Below are 22165 nucleotides of genomic sequence, written 5' to 3'. Positions count from 1 at the left end.
GCCCCGAGATAAATTTTTGAATTTCTCCGTAAATTTCGCACCAAATTTTACAAAATTTAATATTTAGGCATAATTTGAGTCATAGAATCGAAGTATGAAAAAACATTGGCATGTCATTTTAGAAAAAGTCCGATTTTTTGTCAGTATACCTATATTAGAACAATGCCATATATAAATCTAATATATATCCTATGTCGTGCTTTCGAGACATGAAAACCGCAATTTAAATTTCGTCAATCGACCCAGTGGAACGGGAGATATCGAACTGTCCCATTTTTTTTCCCGCCGTGTACCTTGGCATAGAATTGGTTGTTTTGCTCTACATATTAGTGATTGACATGAATAAAAACTTAATATTATAAAAGCTGGTTCGAAACATCGACTAAACAATAATGCCACCGAATATCCCGAAAGTTTGGATAAAGCCAAGAAGATTAACCGCATCTGAATCTACATGCAATGGTAAATCTATGCTCGGCCTAGTTTGAAACGATTTTATTCAAATATCTCAAACAGAATAGTATAATCTAAAAAATCTAACATCAAACATTCAAACTGCATCAAAACAAAATCGAAAGAATGTTCTTTTCCGCACTGTTGCCGCTTATCGTTTATCAAAAATCAAACGTGCTTCTGCAACTTTTAGGGCTTACCATCCAGTGGTACAGAAAAGGAAATATCAAACCTTTATTTTGATGCAAGCACCGACTAGTCTTATCGTACAAAAAGATTTAAATGCGATTATATAATCTTTTCCAACCTCGCCAAAGGAACAAACTTACCACTGCTACACATTCTTCCAGAATTTTGGAGCAAGTATGATTTTTATCACTGGAGTGAATGTTTCGATTTCTGAGTATAAAAAAATGTTACTGAAAACAAAGCACTATTTGATTCAGTTCATGGAGAGAAGGAAAGAGGAGTCAGCTCAGGAGTTTCTTCAGAGAAGGATATCGCTAAAACTGCTATTGATACTATTCCCCTAAGATATGAAAATATTTCTTTCTCGCCAAATATTTATTCTGTTTTAAAAATATTTACTGATCAGCCGTATCTATTGTCGTGGTTAAGAAATCTTTATCTTCTATCTTATTGTTACGAATTTTGTACATATGTAAGCAATTTTAGTGAAATTATATGTGAAACTAACTGTAGTAATGCTTTCGCATAATATAAACTGAAAATCTTTAGAGGCAATGCTTTGCCGGAAAAGTAAGCGTACAGGGGCAAGTCCATTTAACACTGAGTAAATAGCTGTATCACTAAATTAGAGATATAATGCCAAACTGGCGATGGTTTTGGCGAATAATTTTTGTCCTAAGCTTATGGGGAAATCGCCAAAAGTCGCCAAACTTAGCGAACATTTGGTGGCATTTGGTTCGGTTCTGTTATAACTGTAATGGGTATTATAATTGAATAACTGTAAGTGATGCTATATGTAGCTGTAAGCGTATCCGGCCCTCATACGCCTTCTAGTAATTTCAAGAAATGGAAGGCACTAGAAATCTCCCGGAGATAGGGAGAAAACTATGTAAGACCGGGAACAGCATCAGTTTCTGAGTAGTTGTTTAGTTCAGCGTGAGTTCGGAATAATGAGATATTTCCATGTAAGCTTCGCTTTTTAGATGAGTTTGCATTGCATTGTGTTTAACGTTCTTAGAAGTTCGAAGTGTAACTGCCGGCTGTACTCTGCGATACTGTAAAAAGCTGTACGAGTATTTTTGGTGGAAAGTTCCGCATCTGTGAAATGTTCCTTTTGGTCATATAAATTTTATCAAGCTGTTATAAATTCTGTGTGCATTCAATCTATTACGAACCGAGTGCAACGTTATTATTAGTCTTCATTATGTATTAATGGGAGCATCCATTTAAACGCTTAAATATTCGATAAATTTGCTAGTTTACCAAGGTTTTGTCTTGGACAAAGAAAATATCGTTTAAACATGAAATAATTAAGTCAGCCGTTAAATAATCGATTTTATAATCATAAGCAATTACCTTATCCCTGGAGCAGATATTTTTTGATGCCACGGCTTTCTTAGTTATAATGTACCCGTAGCTTTTGACGCGGGGTACTTGATAAAAACATGCAGTGATTTATTTACCTATTTAAAGCAGAAAATCCTTACTGAATTAAAAACCTTTTAAAATGATGAATCATTCATTACCTCGCGAAATGTCGTTTTATAAATTGGAAAACAATAAAAAATGAATAATAAAATGTTTAATTGGAATCACCGTCTGTATAAAGTCATGAGAGTTTTTTGTCAGTAAGTATGTATTAGCTTGTAATTTAGGGTTTTTTTTTACTTTCTTTGATGATGCAAATGTAATCTTAATGAATTGAATGGAAGTTAATGAAAATAGAGATTAAAATAAGCAATACACAAATTCAACTGTTAAATGCTGTTTAAATACAGATCTTCGTCTTCTAAAGCAAATTCAAAAAAGCTTTGCCACTTCCAGGATTAAATAAACTGTAAAATATCTTATATATATGTTACTGTGAAAGACCGAAATTGGAGAATGCCGACATTCTCCGGTGAATGTCAACATATACCAAATACGTCGGTGGAAGACCGAAAACTTGATTATATTCTTGTACATTCGAACCATCACCGGTGTATGTCGACAATCACAGATATACTCTGGGGGAGGTCGAAAAGAGAAGTCGAGTTCAACAGAGGGGCGACTGTCTGTCGCCAAATCGTTTGCTCTGCTGCGACTGAAGTTATATAGCATGTATTTGTTATACTCTGGAACACTGTTTCTCAGTTTTATGGTAGATTTGATGGTCCGCGCAACGTTTTCTTAATTTTTTTTTAATCCAATACCCTAATTTATGTTGAATGGATACTGTAGTGAATCGTGAACTTTTCCTTGAACAGTTAAATGCATTAATTGCGAGTAAACGAGAAGACAATTGTTTTTATTTTCCAAACACAGCTTTCAAACACATTTCTCCTCACCGGTATTGATTACTCTTTATGAAGCTATAGCATCGTCTTTTTTTCCTGGCGAACAAATCGCAAATATTGAAACCGAAGAACAGTTTAAAGAAACTGTTAATACTTTTGAAGAAAATCTGAGCAGTGGCCATACTGAAAACTATATTCCAAAGGAAAATATTGAGGAGGACCTGCAACCTACCACGTCTTCGTATCAAGCCTGCACTGAACAGCAGAAGTTAATTTCTATAAAAAGATCGGCCGCGAAAGAGAATCTTTTACTGCAAGCAACGAAAATGTTACAAACCTATAAAAAAAAAAAAAAAATTCCGCTCCTGCTCAAATTGGTGATACCGTACGAATACAAGTCCCTGATGTCGACCGTGGTCGTATAGATGGCCCAAATGTTTTGGCAGTTGTTGTTGGAATAAGACTCCAGCTTTTATAAACTAGCAAATAAAAATGACACCTTCAATCAGTTTTATACCCGTAATTTTTAAATAAAAGTTACTTTCCATAGATAGATTCCTTCTCAAGTTAATGTTGCTGAAAGAAGTAGCTGCAGCTAATTCGAGAAGTAGATGGCAAGGCTATACACGCTATCACTGCAAAAGAAAGTGTTCCACAACTAAATGCAGTTGTAAAAGCAAGGGACTCTTGTGCAATTCAAAATGTTATAAAAGTTTATGTTGTTGCAATAAATAAGATTTCAATCACATAAGTTTTTTTTGTATTCTTTTCTTTTCTCATTTAGAATGTTTTGTTTAAGTTCAAAAGTTTATTTACATATGCTGTTACTTAAGCTTTTTCATATTTTGACATATACGGTACAAATGCAAAGGTTAAAAAAAAAAAAAGTTTTTTATTGACTAAATTTAAAATTAAATGCTTAATATTTATCCAAGCACGACTGTTGTCATTATTAAGAAGTCAAGTAATATTGATAAGCCCTTCTCGCGTTAGAATCAAAAGCTACATGTCACGCAGTGAAAACGCATTTATAGAGTTAGGAACAATTTCTCACAAGGCATTGGTTACTCCTCTCAGCAAGACAGGCGAAAACGGTACGTCACCCTTGAAGTTTTATGGCGCCTGAAATACGGAGAACAAAATGCAAATCTTCGACGTATTCAACATGCATCATTAGTGCATGGTGAATGTAGACATTTGCCGGTGTAAGTCAGAAATAAGGATATTTGGCAATATTGTAAGGATCTTAAGTTTTACTAACGTTTATTTTATTTTAAATCTTTACTATCACTTCTTATTTTCTACTTCCGGCCAGAATTATAAGCGTTAACGTATTTATGCAAAGTTTGTCTGGCGAACGCCAAGTGCTTAAGTTGTGGCTTTTTGCCAAGCGAAAGAGAGGAAGCAGTTAGTCGAAGCAGGCCGCTTACCTTAGAAGTTTTACTCAGTTGCTGGTTGCCTTCCAGGCCAGAGGTTTAATCCTCTTGATAATTTTTAAACGTATTGTAGTGTTCACAGTTCTCTGTACTACATACGGCTTCCTGTTAATATAAGGCCAATCTTCCACGTTTATTATTTTAAAATTAAATTAGAGTTTAGTTTTATTTTTATATTTTTACGTTTAGACAAGTAGTGGGTCTTTGTATTCCGAAGTACGGAAGTTATTGTAAATAGAGAAAAATAAAGGGTTTTGTATAACCTTCTTGTGTATCCTGTCTACTTGCCACAGTTATTGAACATAGCTTTAGTAAGCTCTCTGTTCCGAGTCAGGTCCTTGCATGTTCCCGAAGAAAGTAAGACGGAACATTGAACCTGATAATATTATATTATGGACATGCACCAAGCGACTATGTGAATGTTGACATTCTCCAAATCTCGGTCCTTTACAGTATCATATACACCTCATTACTTCTTTGTACAGAATATTAAATTATAGGTATTTTTTCCGCATTTCATCTAAACTTATTTCCTCGTAAATCATTATATATTTCTCATTCAATTAATTCAATTCTCACTTATGGAGAACGCAAAAATTTTTACAATTAAAATTAGAGTTTCTACGCAAAAACAAGCAATTCTTCCAGCGTACAACAAGGCAGATTTTTCGGTGCACCAAAACTGAAACTTAACTTCTGGTCCCACTCAGCAAAAAAGACACTGAAGGAGCACAAACGGACTTAATTTACGATTATACCAAGTTTCAGATGTAAACAAATATGGCTGCTATGGTAAAAAAAAAAAAAAAAAAAAAAAAAAAAAAATTAGGCTTGCACTTACACAAATTTTAAATCGTTGAGAATTCTACAACTATTGCACATATATTAACTAAAGACATAAAAAACTTTACCGGAAGATAAGAACAACATAATTCATCATTTTTAAAGTAAAAAACGTGCAATTTACCAATATATAAGAATAAAAAAAACTGAGCTCATGGAGGCGAGTAACATAGTGGGTGTATATATATATATACTTTTGGTGCGCCCGATTGCAACTAAAAAGGGACGTGCACAACTGCATATTATAGCAGTCTTATATACAAAATTTCAACGTTCTGAGTCTACTTCTTTTGAGTTGAGAGATACATTCATACATGCGTACGTACGTACGTACAGACGCCACGAAGGGGGGAAAATTACAATTTATTTATTATTATGCAATTTAACGCAGAAATATCGTTAAATTGCATTCGATAGCTGTCAAAATGGATATTTTCCTTGAAATATGATACCCGAAATTTTTCGTGCTTAGAATACTTCCTTTACTTCGTACAAGGAAGTAAAAATGGCAAAAATTTCCCATTCAAAAATAGTTCGACATTTATAAATAACGGGTGTTTATATTTGCTCTTCTATATGGCTTATAGTACAACAAAAAGTAAAAATCTGCCTCGATGAAAATTTAAACTGCAGATTTCCATAACACATTATTTTAGAAAAGCCAAAGCTACATTTCTATAGAATTTTGTTCTGTGAATGAAACTTCTTAAGAATTTTACAGAAAGTATGGCTGCCAGTGTTTTCTGTAAAAAAAAAAAAAAAAAAAAAAAAAAAAAAAAAAAGTATTTTTTTTCAATGCTTTTCAAAATATTTTGCATAGGAATGCTCTTAATTTCTTAACATCAGACACATTTTTCTATGCTGATATATTATTTTTAATTATCCACACATGCAAAGATTTCGTTTTTCAATTTGTATACTGCTTCTGAATATGATTCCCGACTTTAATACCAAATATCTCGGTCAGTTTTTGTCTTATGGAGATCACGCTTTTTGTGTTTCGTTTTTTAATAAGTACAAAAGTTTCCTAAATACACGTGTAGTGACTAGAGGAACGTATAAAAAGTTAGATTTTGTAATGGCCACAAAATTGGTTTCTTTAAATTAAAAATGCCGAAACATGATTCTTTGCGTCTTTCAAAATATTTTTGTGACTGGAAGTATATATTTGTATTTGACGACTGATGCGCAAGTAGAGCCTGGGTAAGAATATTTGCGGAGGCAATGTGGAGCTTTATCGGCCTCTATAAAACTTTATCGTAAGGATGTTGTCCTAGGACTGTAATCATCACGAAAAAGATCCGTTTATTTTGAAAGTCTGAAAAAAATTAGTTAAATTTAAAAGTAAAAGCAGAAAATTTCAATTCTCTTTGAAATCATAGTAGCCGACACGTAAAAATGATCTTCTAACAAATTTTAACAAATTAGTTTGTTACAGTGTAAAACCAAATATTAAAAAAAGAAATAATGCTAGCAGACTTAGTAAGATCGTTCTATTAAAACATTCTTCTATCCAGTAGCAGCGAAAACAAATAAGAATCTTCCTTACCGGCCAATCAGTCATCATTTTACCGTGAGGATCAGCGTCTAAAATTTCGAGATACTTTGACGCATGCCCATACGAAATCCGAAATACATGACCAAGATGCTTTGCGAAAAAGCCCGCCAACGTGGTTCATTCGACAAAGTTAATGCCTTTGGCTGTGCATCGTGTTTTTCGCTCTCCGTGCGATAGATCTGGAAAGCGCTGAATAATCGAGCTTTGCAGTCACAGTGTATTCGTTCGAAACTTTTGTGACGGAAGTATTGTAAAGTAATACTATATATAGCAGTAAAACATAAAGATACAGTCATACAATTGAATATAATGAATAACTAATGTTTTTTTTTTTTTTTTTAAATAATCTTACTTGCGAAATATGCGAGAACTAGCATTTGAAATTATTTTGTAACATTGTAAAAAGAAATCTGAAAAGAGTTAATTTCTCCTACGTGCGAAATAATGCTAACATAAATTTATGAAAGATTTCTCAAAATAATTCGATCTCCTAAATTGATATCGATAGATTAGATAAACTGATATCGATGGATTTGTAGTTTGATGAAAATACATATGTGTTTTGTAAATCTAGTTTATATAGAATCATCATTTTAGTATCATAGCCGACTGTTTTGACTATGTTTATTACTGTAATGGAAAAATGCAACGCTCATTGAAATATTCCTTGAAAAAGAATATGACATATGTATATCATTAAGGAAATAAGAAATGAAATTAGCTTAGTAGCAGTAGTAAATTCATTCAGAAATCCGTTCTTATTACTTAAATATTGAGTTCAATATGTTATGATACTTTAACTGAATAAGAAAAGAAGTATTTTAAGTTGAAAAAGGTAAATTAATCTTGAAGTAACTTACTGTTTGTTACCTGTGAACAAGAAAAGCTGAAATCTAAATATTCAAAAAAATAAAGAGCTCCGAATTGATAATACGTTTATGATTTTTTAGGAATAAAATTTGTTTTAACATTAAATTTGTTTTATTTAAAAAACCTATTACATTAAGTCATTCAGAACTATTGAACTATAGGATTATTTTCTGCTTACTATGTATGACGGAATTTTCTATGTATGACCTAACAAAGGCTGTTGGTGCACAAAGTATTTTCTTGAGCAAACAGATATTGTGATATTTATGTATCAGAGTGAATATATCAAATTCATTTTGAAAGAATATAATATGAATATATAAAGGTAAGATGAAATAAACAACTAAACAGCTGCTTCAGTTAAAATAATTTTTATTAAATTTTACATACATCAATTAATCTAAAATTAATTTCTTCCTTATTCACAAGAGAAGGATTTAAAGAAAAATGTCTTCTTAATTGTGAACTTAGCTGATAGATCGAAATCCTTAAGCTAATCAATCTTCGTAACAATTTTTAAGATTGCTTTTTGTACGATATACATACTAATAACTCAATGTATAACTTGGTAAAGTAGCTAAAGGAACATATTTGCTGTAAATTTTAAATAAGTAAATAATTTTTCAAAATCAAAAGAGAAAGACCTAAGTCTTTCTTTTATTGGTTAGGTTGTGATCTTCATGTAAACAACTTTCTTTTCTAAAAGTTCAAATATGATTGCCGACATTCTTAAAAATAGAACCTTTCGGCTGCAAATATCAGATTATAAACTTACCTGCGAATTGAAAAATGTCGTCTGTTATTGAGTAAGAATACGAAACTGATTATTCTGTTGGTTCAAAACAAAACTATGATTGTTTTATTTTGCAACCTGTAATTTGATATTTGCTATCATCAAAACAGAAACTGAATAGTACACTCTTATGTTCTTTTTTCAAAACATAAAATTGAAAATATATTACATTTCTACCGGCGAAGAAAGTTTCAAAACAAATCTTTACTTACCCTCTCTGAGGTATTTATGAAGCTTATTCCATCTATGTGCAAATGGTTTTCAGTTTTTTCTTTGCTGTTATTGTAACAAAATATCTGCCAAATATTCTTCATCTAAGCAACTCAAAATAAGGATTTCATTGAATATAGCCAAAGACTACTCTACGAACAACAGCTGATTTATATTTTAATGCTGAAATGTCAAGCATTGAATTCAGAGTGGGAGATTCATTTATGCCTACAAGCCCTGAGGAATGTATGAAACTCTACTGGAGAAATGAAACAGAATTAAAGGGTGAGTTGCATTTTAATTATTTCATTGTTAGATAATTAATTCTACTAACTTTTATAGAGATTTGTGTTTATAATAATGCTCTGAATAGCGGAATAAATTAAGGACTTATGCTACGAGTTGAAGTAATATTTAAAAAGAAAAATAAATTAAGAAATTTTGGAAAGAATTTTTCTGAGAACATTCATTTGTTGCACTTGTAAAGTTTCTAGGTATTTCTTATTTATGTGAATAATTTAAAAGCTTAATTTGCTAAAACAGCCATTCTGTTCCCTTAGAAAATTTATTCAAGTCGTAGAAAAAAGATGTTTTGAAGGAAGCTTACTTTCAATAAATCATTACAGAAGCCGATTATGATGAAATTTTTATATAGTCTAAAAGAAAGTAGTATATGCGAAGGTTTTAATGGATCTTAGTTAAAAATTACTTCCGATTAAAGATGAGATTTCAAGTAAACGAAGAATTATTTCAAGTAAACTGAAATGAATTTTAATACTTCAGTTGTCTTTCCAAAGAGGGAAATCATTTATAGTAAGTGTTATGGATAATTAAATAACTAGATTCTTATGAATTATTTTAACAATTTAATTGGAAATTTTTAAACTTTTATTTATGTATATTACCTTCATTTGATTACATTCTCTCTCTCTCTCTCGATATATATATATATATCGAGAGAGAGAAAGAGATAGATAAGATAGACAAATATAATTTAAACTTATAATTTGAACAAAGGGGAAAATAAGACTTTTCTATTGTGATAATTTTTTTACACAACATTAGTTTGTCTAGATCAAGTGCCTTTTACCAGTTATTTTTACAATAGTATTTTACATTTGCAAAAATATTTATTGCATCAATTCATACGCATAAAAAACTAAAGCATATTTAACTAATAGATATTATTAACATCGATCAAAATGCAGCGAAATTATTTAAGAAATAAAGAGGCAAAATATATGGAGTTAATATCAACTTATTATTAACTGTTTATTAATTATTATTTAACATGTAATAAACATTGTTTTATTTTTATATTAATTTACTTTCAGTTTGGTTACGATTGGGCATAGAAAAACTTAAAGAATATGTCTTTAATGAAAATTCTTTTCTCTCACATTTGTGTCATCTTAAAAGTGGTATATATTGTACAGTAATATCCGTCTTCATTTGCTAACGCTTTAATACTTTTCTCTACAAAGGCTCCTCAGTCTTTAAGCTTTTTCTCTTTGAGGGGCGAACATGTTATAAGGTATTTCTCCCGTCTTCCTAGCGTTCCTTCGTGGTGTTCTGCACGCTGGGCCGGTATTCCAGAGGTCTGTGGTTCGAATCCCGGCAAAGGCGGTTGTTAATTTTTCATCTTTCCGCCTCGAATTGACCTAATGTCTCTACATTGGCGCCCGAACTAAAAAGATGTTGATGAAGATTCTCCGCACCCAGGATTTGGCGATTGGGTACCCTAAATTCCCAGTCGCCCTTTAAAAAGGGGAGTATATAAGGTATTTCTCCCGCTATCCTAGCGTGCCTTCTTGGTGTAGTGGTTCTGCACGCTGGGCCGGTATTCCAGAGGTCCGTGGTTCGATTCCTGGCGAAGGCGATTGCTCATTTTTCATCTCTCTTGCCTCAAAAATACCTAATGTCTCTACAATGTAAGATACAAAATATATGAAGCAAAATACTTACTTTGATTTGCGATTATCTCTTAATCATATATTTTATATAACAATTATATAATAATTTTGATTAGCTGATCAAAATACATCGGAATTGTAACTAACTCGTTTGAAAACCATAATGTTTAATTTTGTTCATAATTTTAGTTTAAATGCATCACGTTTTCGCTCTTGTTTCTGGCCTGCCAACCACTTACTGCTTGTAACGTATTTCAAAATTTTATCTTCATTTTCGTAGTGTTCAATAGCAGATGTTTATTGCGTCCATTTATATATGTTCGCACACACAAATATGTATATGTATATATATATATATAATTTTTAAAGAAAAATAAGAAGAAAAACTTTAATAAATTTTAAAATTTATTTAAAAAGGACTTAAAAATAAAATCCTGTGTTATTGCTGCAAAGATAAAATTAAATTTGATCGAGAATATAAAAATGGAAATTTTAAGATTTAAATTCGGATTTTAAAAAATTGAATAGTAATTTAAAATTGAAATAGGAAATTTATTCAGATATGCGAAATGATGAAACGCGCTTCTTATGAATTTTTAATGGTTACATGGAGCGGTACCAGTTCCTCTCGATAAGTCGGAATTTTTCTATGGAATCAGCAATAATTATCTTATTTTATTCTGTAGCTGTGCATTTAAATTATCAATATAAACAATTCCAGTTTAATTTTTGCACAGTAGCACACATTTGTTATCTGAATTTCACTTTACATTACATTTCACAGGAAAAAATTTCATTTATATATTCTCTATCAAATTATATATATCCACACATATATATTAACGTTACTATTTTCTACTGCTATCTTCGTTCTTCTTTTGTTATAAATCACAACTTGTTTCTTTCCTCAAATTAAACTTGCCCTTTTCAGTTCTTAAGTTACAAGTTCTTGATTAAATGAGGAGCTCATTTGAGTAGAACTTTAGCTTACAAATTACGATTCACATCAAAGCCATGAATAAGCTCATAGCTCTATCATGATGTGCGAGAAAAGGCATCAATAAAATTCGATACAGATATTAAATCTGATCCAAAGTGATCGTAAATTTGAAGTGATGATTATTCAAAATAATGTGCTAACTTATTATACAACGAAATAGCTTTATACTTCTTTAAAGGATAAAATTTGTATTGAATGTATATAATCATTGTTTAATCTAAGTACTTATTACTAAATGTTCAAAAATAGAGTAACATTTTGACAGCTAAACTTATTTTTTTAAGGTTTTCCATTTTCTAGGAAAAAGATTCGAAATTCAAGAGATATAATGTGATTATTTTGGTTTTCTATTTTTAGAACTGTATTTTTCTTTAATTAACATGGCAGAATTCTAAATTTTATATGGGAATTATACTTCTAAACATAATTTCTTTTTAAGATAATTGTCACATGCAGCGGAAATTTAACTGAAGAAGTTAGAGAACTCCTTTTATATTATATTCATTTTGCTGGACCACTAGCAATTAATCCATTCACATGATATTTTTATTACGATTTGCATAACAAAGCTGATTAACAAATCAAATTTATCTTGAAACTGAACAAATTTTAATAACAAATTTAGCTTCATCTTTATCTGATAAGCCTCTGATTATCATTCATGAACTTTTAGGGGTTTTGCTTATAATAGTTTAAGAATCGCTGTTTTATATTTATATTTAAATGTCTTAATTTCTAATTCTTTGTACGAAGAAAAGAAAGCATCCTAATCGAAAAAACTTCGGGTATCATATTTCAACTAAAACATCCATTTTGATTGCCCTCAAATGAATTAAACGATGTTTTTGATAAGTCGAATCTCTCTATGGAATCAGCAATAATTCTCGATAAGTCGGAAAACACATCTGTACATACGGCCAGAATAAACGACTCTTTTTTCCAAAACGGGTTGTAAAATGGATACAGAAGAGATTTTTTTTCGTGACGTCTCTGCTAACACAGTGGTGCCCAACCTTGTGCTCCCGAGCACAAGTGTTTTCTTAAGATCGTTTTGTATGTGCTCGACAGCCCGATTAGGTACTATGACCAAAAAATATTTTTAAAATAATTATTCATTTATATTTCTTAATTGTTAAAATATGGAAAACATTTATAGTCATAAGTGATATCTTGCAAGAAGTTATAAAATAACTTATTGTTGACTGATGAACTTAATAGGGAATACGGAATCTTATTGCTTCATTCCGATGTCAGATGGCTCAGCAGGGGAAAGTACTTCGACGATTTGTAGAACTTCTTTCGCTAATAAAGCAGTTTTGGGAATCCGGAAACGAAAGTTATAAAGAATTGGACGATAATAATTGGTTATCCGATCTGTATTTTCTCACGGATATAACAGCGAAACTGAGCAAACGGAACGAAGATTTTAGGGAAAAGGGAAAAGAAATCCCTTTTCAATTGACTGGGACTGTAATTGCTTTTCAGATAAAGTTAAATTTGTGAATGAATCAAATGAAAGAAAAAAAATTCTGCCATTTTCAGAATTTATCATGCCATATCAATAACCACAAGGCAATTGAAACAGAGAAATATTCGGAAATCCTAAATGCACTAAAAAATAATTTTGAACGCCGCTTCTCTGATTTCCATAAAGTTCAGCCAATATTATTATTCATCTCAAACGCATTTGCCGAAATTAATATTTAATTATTAATATTAAGATGTATCACATAAGATTGGAAATATGTTTAATAAAAATGTTGATGTTTTGGAAATGTGCTCGCGATAGGCCAAAGATTGGGCACCACTGTGCTAATACATGTATGTGCCTCGCATAATTCAAAAAATGAGTAGCCGTAGAATGTTGAAATTTTGTATATAGGACAGCTTTAACATATAGTTGTGCACCTCCCTTTTTCGTTACAATCGACAGCACCAAACATATATATATATATATATATGTATTCACACTCTGTTAGCAGGGTCGGTGAGCTCAGATTTTGTATTCTTATATGTTAAAAAAAATTAAATGAAGTACAGCAAAAAATGTGTATAATTTAACAGGCTATACAAGGAAGTCATGTAGTGTCCATATCAGATATTTTTGTATTTGTCTTAGATTTCGCTGTAATATTAGATGTTCAAAGAGGAAAGGAAAGGATTTCTTTTGCCCATGTATTAAAATTTCTTTCTCACCCTTCACCATGTTTTGCTACAGAATGAAAAATAAAACGTGATTATATATTTTTAGGAAACACTTTGTAACTTTGCAGTAATTTTAAATTCCAGTTGTTTGCTGCATTTTCCCAAATAGTCATATTAAGCTGGCACTGGCAATTTATTACTTTTCATGTATTTAAAAAAATGTTTAAATACCTCAAATGGAATAAGCTAACTATAACTTTTAAATTCTTTAACTCATAAATCACATTTAGCTGTTTATGTTTTAAAACTGAAAGCTATTTCTATATTAAGCTATTTATATTTTAAGACTTACAGTAGATTCTCGATTAACCTGTATATTAATTAATAAGTTGGATAAAAATATGGTTAATCAATTCGAAAACCATACAAAACGGCATTTATGTTGTGTACGAATCTTATTTCTCCCGTATTCCTTGCGTGCTTTCGTGGTGTAGTGGTTTTGCACGTTGAGCCGGTATTCCAGTGGTCCGATTCCCGGCGAAGGTGGTTGCTAATTTTTCGTCTTTCCTGCTTCCAAAAAATACCTGTTGTCTCTACGAATCAGATTAAATAAGTCTGCCATATATGTGAGTATTTATTTATTTATTTTATTAATGTGATCTTCTTCTTTAGTTGAATTTTTAGATTCGCTGTTTTTAAGAGTCCGATATATTTCATCGAGGTTTTTTGAGCTATTGTTTTCTTTCAGAGTGAGGTTGTTTTTTTTTTTCTAATCTGATGAACGACATGCAGCTTGCAGTTGACAGTTAAGTTTTCCATATCAGGAAAATTCCATTGTTTCTCTACAACTTCACAAAGCTAGTGATGTCTTTCGTCAAAAGAATATGCAAATGCATGCTTAGAGTAAAAAAATCCTAAAAATAATATCCTTAAAGTCAATTTTCTTTAGGCCATCGTATTTTCAACAACCGAAGTCTGTAAGCGGCTGAGCGGATAGCACTATTAACAGTGGTAATTAGGCCCGAGTTCAGGTTCTTACGAGCGAATTGTCCTCATGGGTATTTTCGTGCTTTTGTTCACGTGTAGCGTGAATTATAGTCACTTTCCCATAGAACGTTCCCCAAGAAGGCTAGGTTAGGTTAATTTATTTAATCGTGGCAAAGTTACACGAGGGTTATTTTGCTAAGGGGAGAAATGCCTTCGGGGAAATCTTTCTAAGGAAAATGGCTAATATCCACGCCTCCACGAAGGCATCTATTTTTTTAGCAGAGAGTCTTAGTGAGTTTGACCACAATCTAATAAATCCAAATCTTTAACAACAGTTCTTTGAAAAATTTCTGAAGAATATGCTTTTCTGAAGTTTATTTTAAAATTATCCCTCACACTTTAATCCACTGCTTACTATGGTACTTTGATTCAATATCAAATTGTTCTTAGTATTATTTTCGCTTGTTCGAGTTTATGATTTCAAGCTGATGTAATGTTTTAAAATTTAAGAGCTAACGAAATATGTATTATAAGAAGCAAATATGATTCAAAAGCTAAATAACAAACTGTAACCGAAGTGTCGAAGGGACTTAAGATGACACTTCTGTTTTTATTGTTTTTTAATTTCTGTTTCAGTTGTAAGTTCACAATTCTAAGAAATTTTAATAGAATTGTTGCTATCGTTTCTTTACAGAGTTACGATACGTTTTAATCAGTATTAAATAAATATATTTCAATAATATAAACATTTTAATCTTTTAGAAAAGGGTGTTGTATATCTCTGTACTAAGGGTACTTTATCGTTTTATCGGAAATGTTTTTAAAAGTCAAAAGTATTAAAAGCATTTTGTAGAAGAAGTATTTGCATTTTGTTACATCTCTATTATAATTTGAAAATTAACATTTCAACTAATCAAAAGTCACTGTAATTTTTGCTTCTTCGGTTTCACTGAAAGATATATCTACAAAAATACGTTGCTTAAAATTTAAATTTGCACATAAATCTGCATAAAAAATGTAAATACAAATTTTTCAAAAATCTAAAACTAAAACTGCAAAATATTTGAGTTGAAAACATTATTTTATTTTTAAAAATAGAAATATTAAGGGAATAAAATGTCAATAATAAATTTGATGCATAAAATTTTGAAAAAAGAAATCTGATGTGTATACCACATGACTTCCTTGAACGGAATATTAAAATTTTACGAATTTTTTCCTGCATTACATTAAAACTTATTTCCTCGAATTTCATTAGAGGTATATTTCTCATTCAATTAATTCAGTTCTCACTTTGCGACAAAGCAAAAATACTAAAACATCAAAATATATATTAAAATTTAAAAATATAGAGAAATATAATAAGAAAAAAATCTGAAAGTTTTTAGATTTTATATTACGCCCAAAGGGGCTTTTATTAACGTTTTATATGTTACCTTTATTTATTAAATATCATATTCTTTGCACTTAAGTTTCAAATGTAAACAAACGTGGCTGCTATGATAAAAAAATTACTTAAACAACTTTTAAATTGTTGATAATTCTACAACTATTGCATACAGATTAACTAAATGCATACAAACCTTAACCGAAGATAAGAACAACATAATTTAATCTCTTTTACAGCAAAAAAATGCGCAATTTACCAACATATAAGAATAAAAAACCTGAACTCACTGAGCCAAGTAACAAAGTGGGTAGATATGTATATATATATATCTATGTACTTTTAGTGCGGCCGATTGCAACCAAAAGGGGAGATGCACTTACATGTTATAGCAGTGCTATATACAAAATTTCAACGTTTTGAGGCTAGTAGTTTTTGAGTTATGCGAGATACACACATACATGCACAAATAAGTACAGATGTCAGGAAAAACAATTCTTCTAAATCCATTTTAAATCCTTTATGCAACCATGTTTTGTGAAAAATAGTCCTTATTCTGTCTTTATGTACAGATGACACGGAAAAAGACATCGTTCAGTTGCATTTGATGACTGTCAAAGGATATTTTCGAAGACAAATGATACCAGAAAATTTTCGTGGCTGCAATACTTCCTTCGCTTCGCACAATGAAGTAAAAATTGATATCAGTTAAGATTTTTGATAATTAAGAAATATTTTCATAATCCTTTTATTCATATCACATCTGATGTAAATTCATTGACACATTATGCTAAAAAATCCATTTTTTTAAATCACTTAATCGTTCTAATTTTTAATCACCTTGAAGAACTTTTTGTTTCTTTGAGCATAATAGGAAAATCATTATCAATCAAACATCCCAATAGAATTCCATCATTTATAATCTTTCACATTAAGACGGCATAAATAACATTTTGGTATAAACGAATGGTATGCGACAAAAAATAAAATGTGAAAGCTTTAAAATTTTATATTATGCCCAAACGAGCGTTTTTTTTTTTTTTTTTTTTTTTTTTCCCATTTACAGATATATGCACTTATCAACAGCATTTAGGCTAACGCAACATTAGGCTAAAAATATAGCTTATTAATGAGTTTCCCTCCACCTCAAATATCGTCTGCACAAACAGTTCGCATTGGCGTGTTTAATTATATTTTCTCATATAATTTTTGGCATTTGAAAGAAAGAGACTTGAACACTGAGTTGGGAAATTTGTAAAAAAATATTGTTCTCCTAAGTACAAGGGTCCTGAAATAGAACTATAACGCTATCAGATTAGAACCATCATTTACTTCCAGTTGTCTTGCAAAACGTCAACTAAGGATGTCACTAAATCGTGTGTACAGCTCTAGGTACTAATGTTGTATCATATGACACTGTGAAGGTTTGGTACCGAACGTTATAAAAAAGGAATATGACATTCAAGAAGCAGAGCGCTCTGGCCGGCCTACTGATGTTAATGATGCCCGCCTGCGAGAACCTGTGGAAGAAAATCAGTATGAAACCACTCGAGAACTTGCTAAGGAGTTAGACGTTAGTGGCATGTCCATTAATCGCGCTATGAATTGCATAAACTTGATGTACAAGTTCAATCGCTGGGTGCCACATGAGCTGACTCAAGCAGATAAGGACAGACGTGTTTGGGCCTGCACTAATCTGCTCGAATATCAACGTAAGGATAACTGGACCGGATCGTCGCTTGCGTTGAAAAGTGGATTTACTTCGATAAGACAGGCCGAAAAGCGGATTGGTCTGGGCCCGGTGAACCCGTCGCAAACGCAATTTGACTAACAAAATGATCAAATTTTGTATCTGGTGGGATTGCCGTGGTATTAACCACATAGGGTACCTGGAAAATCCCTTGACAATAAGGTGTTGAGCGAGATACTAGTCCGTGTTGATGCTGATAGCAAGGAGAAATGTCGAACTGAGTTCCGGCGCAAAAAGGCAATGTTCCATCCAGATAATGCAAGACCACATGTATTTGCATTCAGCGTCTGGTCTTAGTACCGACCCGAATGGAATCTTTTGCCATAGCCCCGACTTTACTACTTCAAATTTCTACCTTTTTTGAAACCTGCAGATACATGCCTGCTGGTGCTATCTTCCATTTTGCACATTACCTCAAAATGAGGTTGATCTGTTTTGGGACTCGCGGCCACCAAGTTTCTATGCCGAAGGCTTTGAAAACTAACAAAACTTTGGCAGAAAATCATAGATAAAGGTAGTCATTGCTACCCGCACTAAAGGTACTGCTTTAATTTTTTTCTAACTTTATTAAAAACATTTTCTGGTGGAAAACTTTCGTTACAACCAGATATTTTAAAGCAGCATTTTTTGCATTTAGAAACAGCATTTGGAATTTACGATGGGCAGTCTCACAAAAAAGAGATAAAAGTGTTTTATTCCTTACAGTGTTGCCACTACTCGCTTTGAAATTATTGAGTTTTTTAAGCAGAAGTTCGTTAAAGGTTTACAAAATATGAAATAGACAATAAAACAAATTCCAAATTCGGGCATCGAAGTATCCATGTTCGGGTGGAGGATTATATTATTTAAAATTTAATGGCCCTAGGTGCCGTTGTTTTTTGACAGTGCGAGAAACATAGATACATTCATGTAGATTCAGGGCGGTAATATTTGGTGGCAACAATTTGAAATGCGATTGGACGCAAAATGCCGTTTCGAGACTAATAGCCCTTCAGGGCTACAAAAAAATCGTTCGTCTGTATACAGTTTGTTATTTTTCTGTATGCAGTTCAATTTTAGCTAACTAATAGCCCTTCTGGGCTAACGCCTATTTGGCCTAAAAAAAGTCGTTTTTCTCTATAGTGTTTTGTTATTCTTCTACATAAAGTTCAGTTTTAAGTCACAAAATTGGGTTATTAATGTAATACAGAATTCTAGAATATAATATAAAATTCTAAAGCTGACCTAAATTACAAATATGTTCTATTAAATGAGTTGCCATTTATAAAAGTTTAAAATGTTGTATTTTGGAATATTTTGAGGATATAAGGCGAAAAGAGGTGAAACTTAACATTTAAAGAATGCAATGCAACTTAAAAATTTTAGAAATGTTCCTTATTTTTGTCAGTGACGCTACAGATATCGGAAGTTTTGAAGAGCAATAAATGTTGATTGCTTTGTACAGCTATTAATTGTCATTAGCCTTCAGACATTCCGATGGCAATCAGTGTTACTAAAACTTTGATTCCCAAATCGAAGAATTTATTTACGTATTTAAATTTTAAATATTTTGAATTATTCATTAAATACCGTTTGATTAAAATATATTTTTGATTAATTATTAATTATTAAAATTAATTGCTTAATTTTATACAAAAATATTCTAAGACCTGCTTGGTCTTGGATAACTAATTCATCTAATTGGTGATTAGTTAAAAAGTAATCGATCGGATTTCATAGTATCAAGATAAAACACGTTGCTTTCATTTTTATGAAGAAAAAATATTTTATCATCAATAGAAAAAGCATGGAAGAAATGGAATAAGAAGCCGAATCTTTCCTCGTTTTAAAATTTTGCTTCCATGAAATGGTAGCATTTTCTTATCATTTGAAACTAGAACAGAAATATTGAAAACAATTCTAGCGCTTCATTTTCCTTTTGATTTTCTCCAAAAATAAATGATTTATACCCCAATTTGCAATTTTAATATTTTTTAATGGATCTAAACTGCTATGTTTTTGTCTGTATTTTTCACAAAAGTAAAAAGTAATTCTTAACGGCAAATGAAATTATACAATTAGTTGCATATGATTAATAGATTGTTGCTATCGATAAGTTTTTTCGGTTCTAGTTGTGAAAAACATCATCAATCATTTATAATTAATGGTTAAAGGATAAACTATATAATAAAACGAAAACATTATGCTGTCTGTAGAAAGGAAACAGCTTTGCTTAGTAACAAATCAATTCGAAATACCGCGGTTTTGTGTATTTCCCGGAGGTTATTTGAAACGTCATGTAAATATCTGGAATCTAAAATTATGTGCTTTAAAAATAATTTATAAAGCAACATGCATACGTAATTGGACTTGCGTACCTACAAAATAGAGCCTTTTTTACATATATAAATACTTGAGACAAATTTCAGAATTAGTCTTCCTTGATAATTTACTTTTAACAAGTTCTGTATAATATTTTATTTATCATTTCTACTGTTTAATAATAAAAGATCTGTCAATCCGTATGTACGTACAAACGTCTCGTAAGTATGCACGGCAGCACATAGAGCCACCCAGTTTTGAATACACGTAGTTCTCCATCCGAATATATACACATAGAAGTCTGAATTGTGAATTTGAAATTTGATTTTTAATTTATTTCGTACTTCGAGCGACATTAATAAACTTTTTATTAAAAATTCCGCGATTTAAAGGCTTGGTACTCTTCTGTTATTGGGACCGGATTCAGAAATGTGTATATGTATGCACGTATGTATGTATATATATGGCGTATATGCGTATGTATATATATGTATATATGCGTATACCCCTTGCACCAAAAAACTGGGACAGTTGTGTATATCCCGTTCTACTGGACCGATTGTCGAAATTTAAGTTGCCTTTTCCAAGTCTCGAAAACGCAGTTCAGGATATATATTAGATTTATATATAACAATGTTCTAACATAGGTATTTGGGCATAAAATCGGACTTTTATGAAATAATATACCAATGTTTTTCCATATTTCGAGTCTACGACTCAAATTATACCAAAACGCCAAGTTTGGTAAAAATTGCTCGGCCAGTTTTTAAAAATTTAGGTCTCAAAATTTTAGCTTATCCATGTTAATTGAATTTGGTATATATTTATTAATATATCTTTTTTTTATTAAAATTTTCGATTATTTCTTTATTCTTCGATAGCACATAAACTACATTTGAATAAATGCACTCTTTAAAATTCACTATATTTATTTACCATAGCGACACTCTGGCGCTAGGTTCACTTAACAACGTTACATCGCATTCATTTTATAACTGAGAATGCAGAAAAATTATATCATCCGAATATTTATCTAATCGTTCCCACATGTTCTATTCAAATACTATAATAAATCTAAAGCTAGGTATAAAAGAAATTAAGCAAATAAAAAAGAAACAGTTTTCACAGACGATTCAGCGCCGCATACCTAATGCGCATGCGCTACTCGGAAGCATTCTCATCTGTCCGAGCCAGACTGGCGACATTATTTGCTGTTAATACGAAACATTTATTTCCTTGTTACAGGTATATTTCTCCTTCAATTAATTCAGTTCACACTTCGTAGCAAGGCCAAAATAGATAAAAACTCAAAATATCTTCATTAAAAATTGAAAGATATAGAAAAATATAAAACACCAAATACAGTTAAGATAATTAAAAAACAATTTTTACAATTAAAATGAGCGTTTCTGCGCAAAAACAAGCTATTCAGCCAGCAGGCTAAGAGGCAGATTTTTCGTAGCAAAAAACTGAAAGTTTCCTTTTGGTTCTACCCGGCAAAAAGACACTGAAGGCGTAGGGGCTGTTGCGAACGCTATGCTGAGTCAGTATATGAGCTAATTTAATAACTTAAATGATAATTCCAGAATGGATTAAGCATGATTTAATTCGCAATAATAATCGCTTTCTTAATAAAATAAGATGTTATCTTTGTTGCTGCGAAGCTTAGTTTCTCTAGATTGGCAACAAATCCACTATTATACTAAGTTCCAAATGTAAACAAATATGACGGCTATTGTAAAAAAAAAAATTAGGCTTAGTCGCACTTAAACAACTTTTAAATTGTTGATAATTATATAACTATAACATGCAGGTTAACTATAAAAGTCATAAAAACCTTAACCGAAAGATAAGAACAACATTATTCAATCATTTTTAAAGCAAAAATTGCACAATTTATCAACATATAATAACAAAAAAAACTGAGTAATACAGTGGGTATATAAGTATATATGTATTAATATACTTTTAGTGCGGCCGATTACAAGCAAAAAGGGAGGTGCACATCTACATCTTATAGCAGTCACGCAAACAAAATTTCAACGTTTTGAGGC

The 22165-nt window shown here is 31.3% G+C and overlaps 1 protein-coding gene across 1 annotated transcript in view; it reads left to right on the top strand.

Moving 5' to 3' along the window:
- Window positions 1-6898: 6898 nt before the first annotated feature.
- Window positions 6899-22165, top strand: part of LOC118192468 (corticotropin-releasing hormone receptor 1-like) — a 523232-nt gene continuing 507965 nt past the window's right edge. The window contains exon 1 of the mRNA XM_085825622.1: window positions 6899-8913. Within this exon, the coding sequence (XP_085681748.1) occupies window positions 8817-8913 (97 nt within the window). The 5' untranslated portion in view covers window positions 6899-8816. The remainder of the gene's footprint in view (window positions 8914-22165) is intronic.

This window comes from Stegodyphus dumicola, chromosome 10 (genome assembly GCF_044657685.1).
Source record: "Stegodyphus dumicola isolate Sdum_Otavi_A_Nest chromosome 10, ASM4465768v1".
Taxonomy (NCBI): Eukaryota; Metazoa; Arthropoda; class Arachnida; order Araneae; family Eresidae; genus Stegodyphus; species Stegodyphus dumicola.
This window is presented reverse-complemented; position numbering and strand designations above follow the sequence as displayed.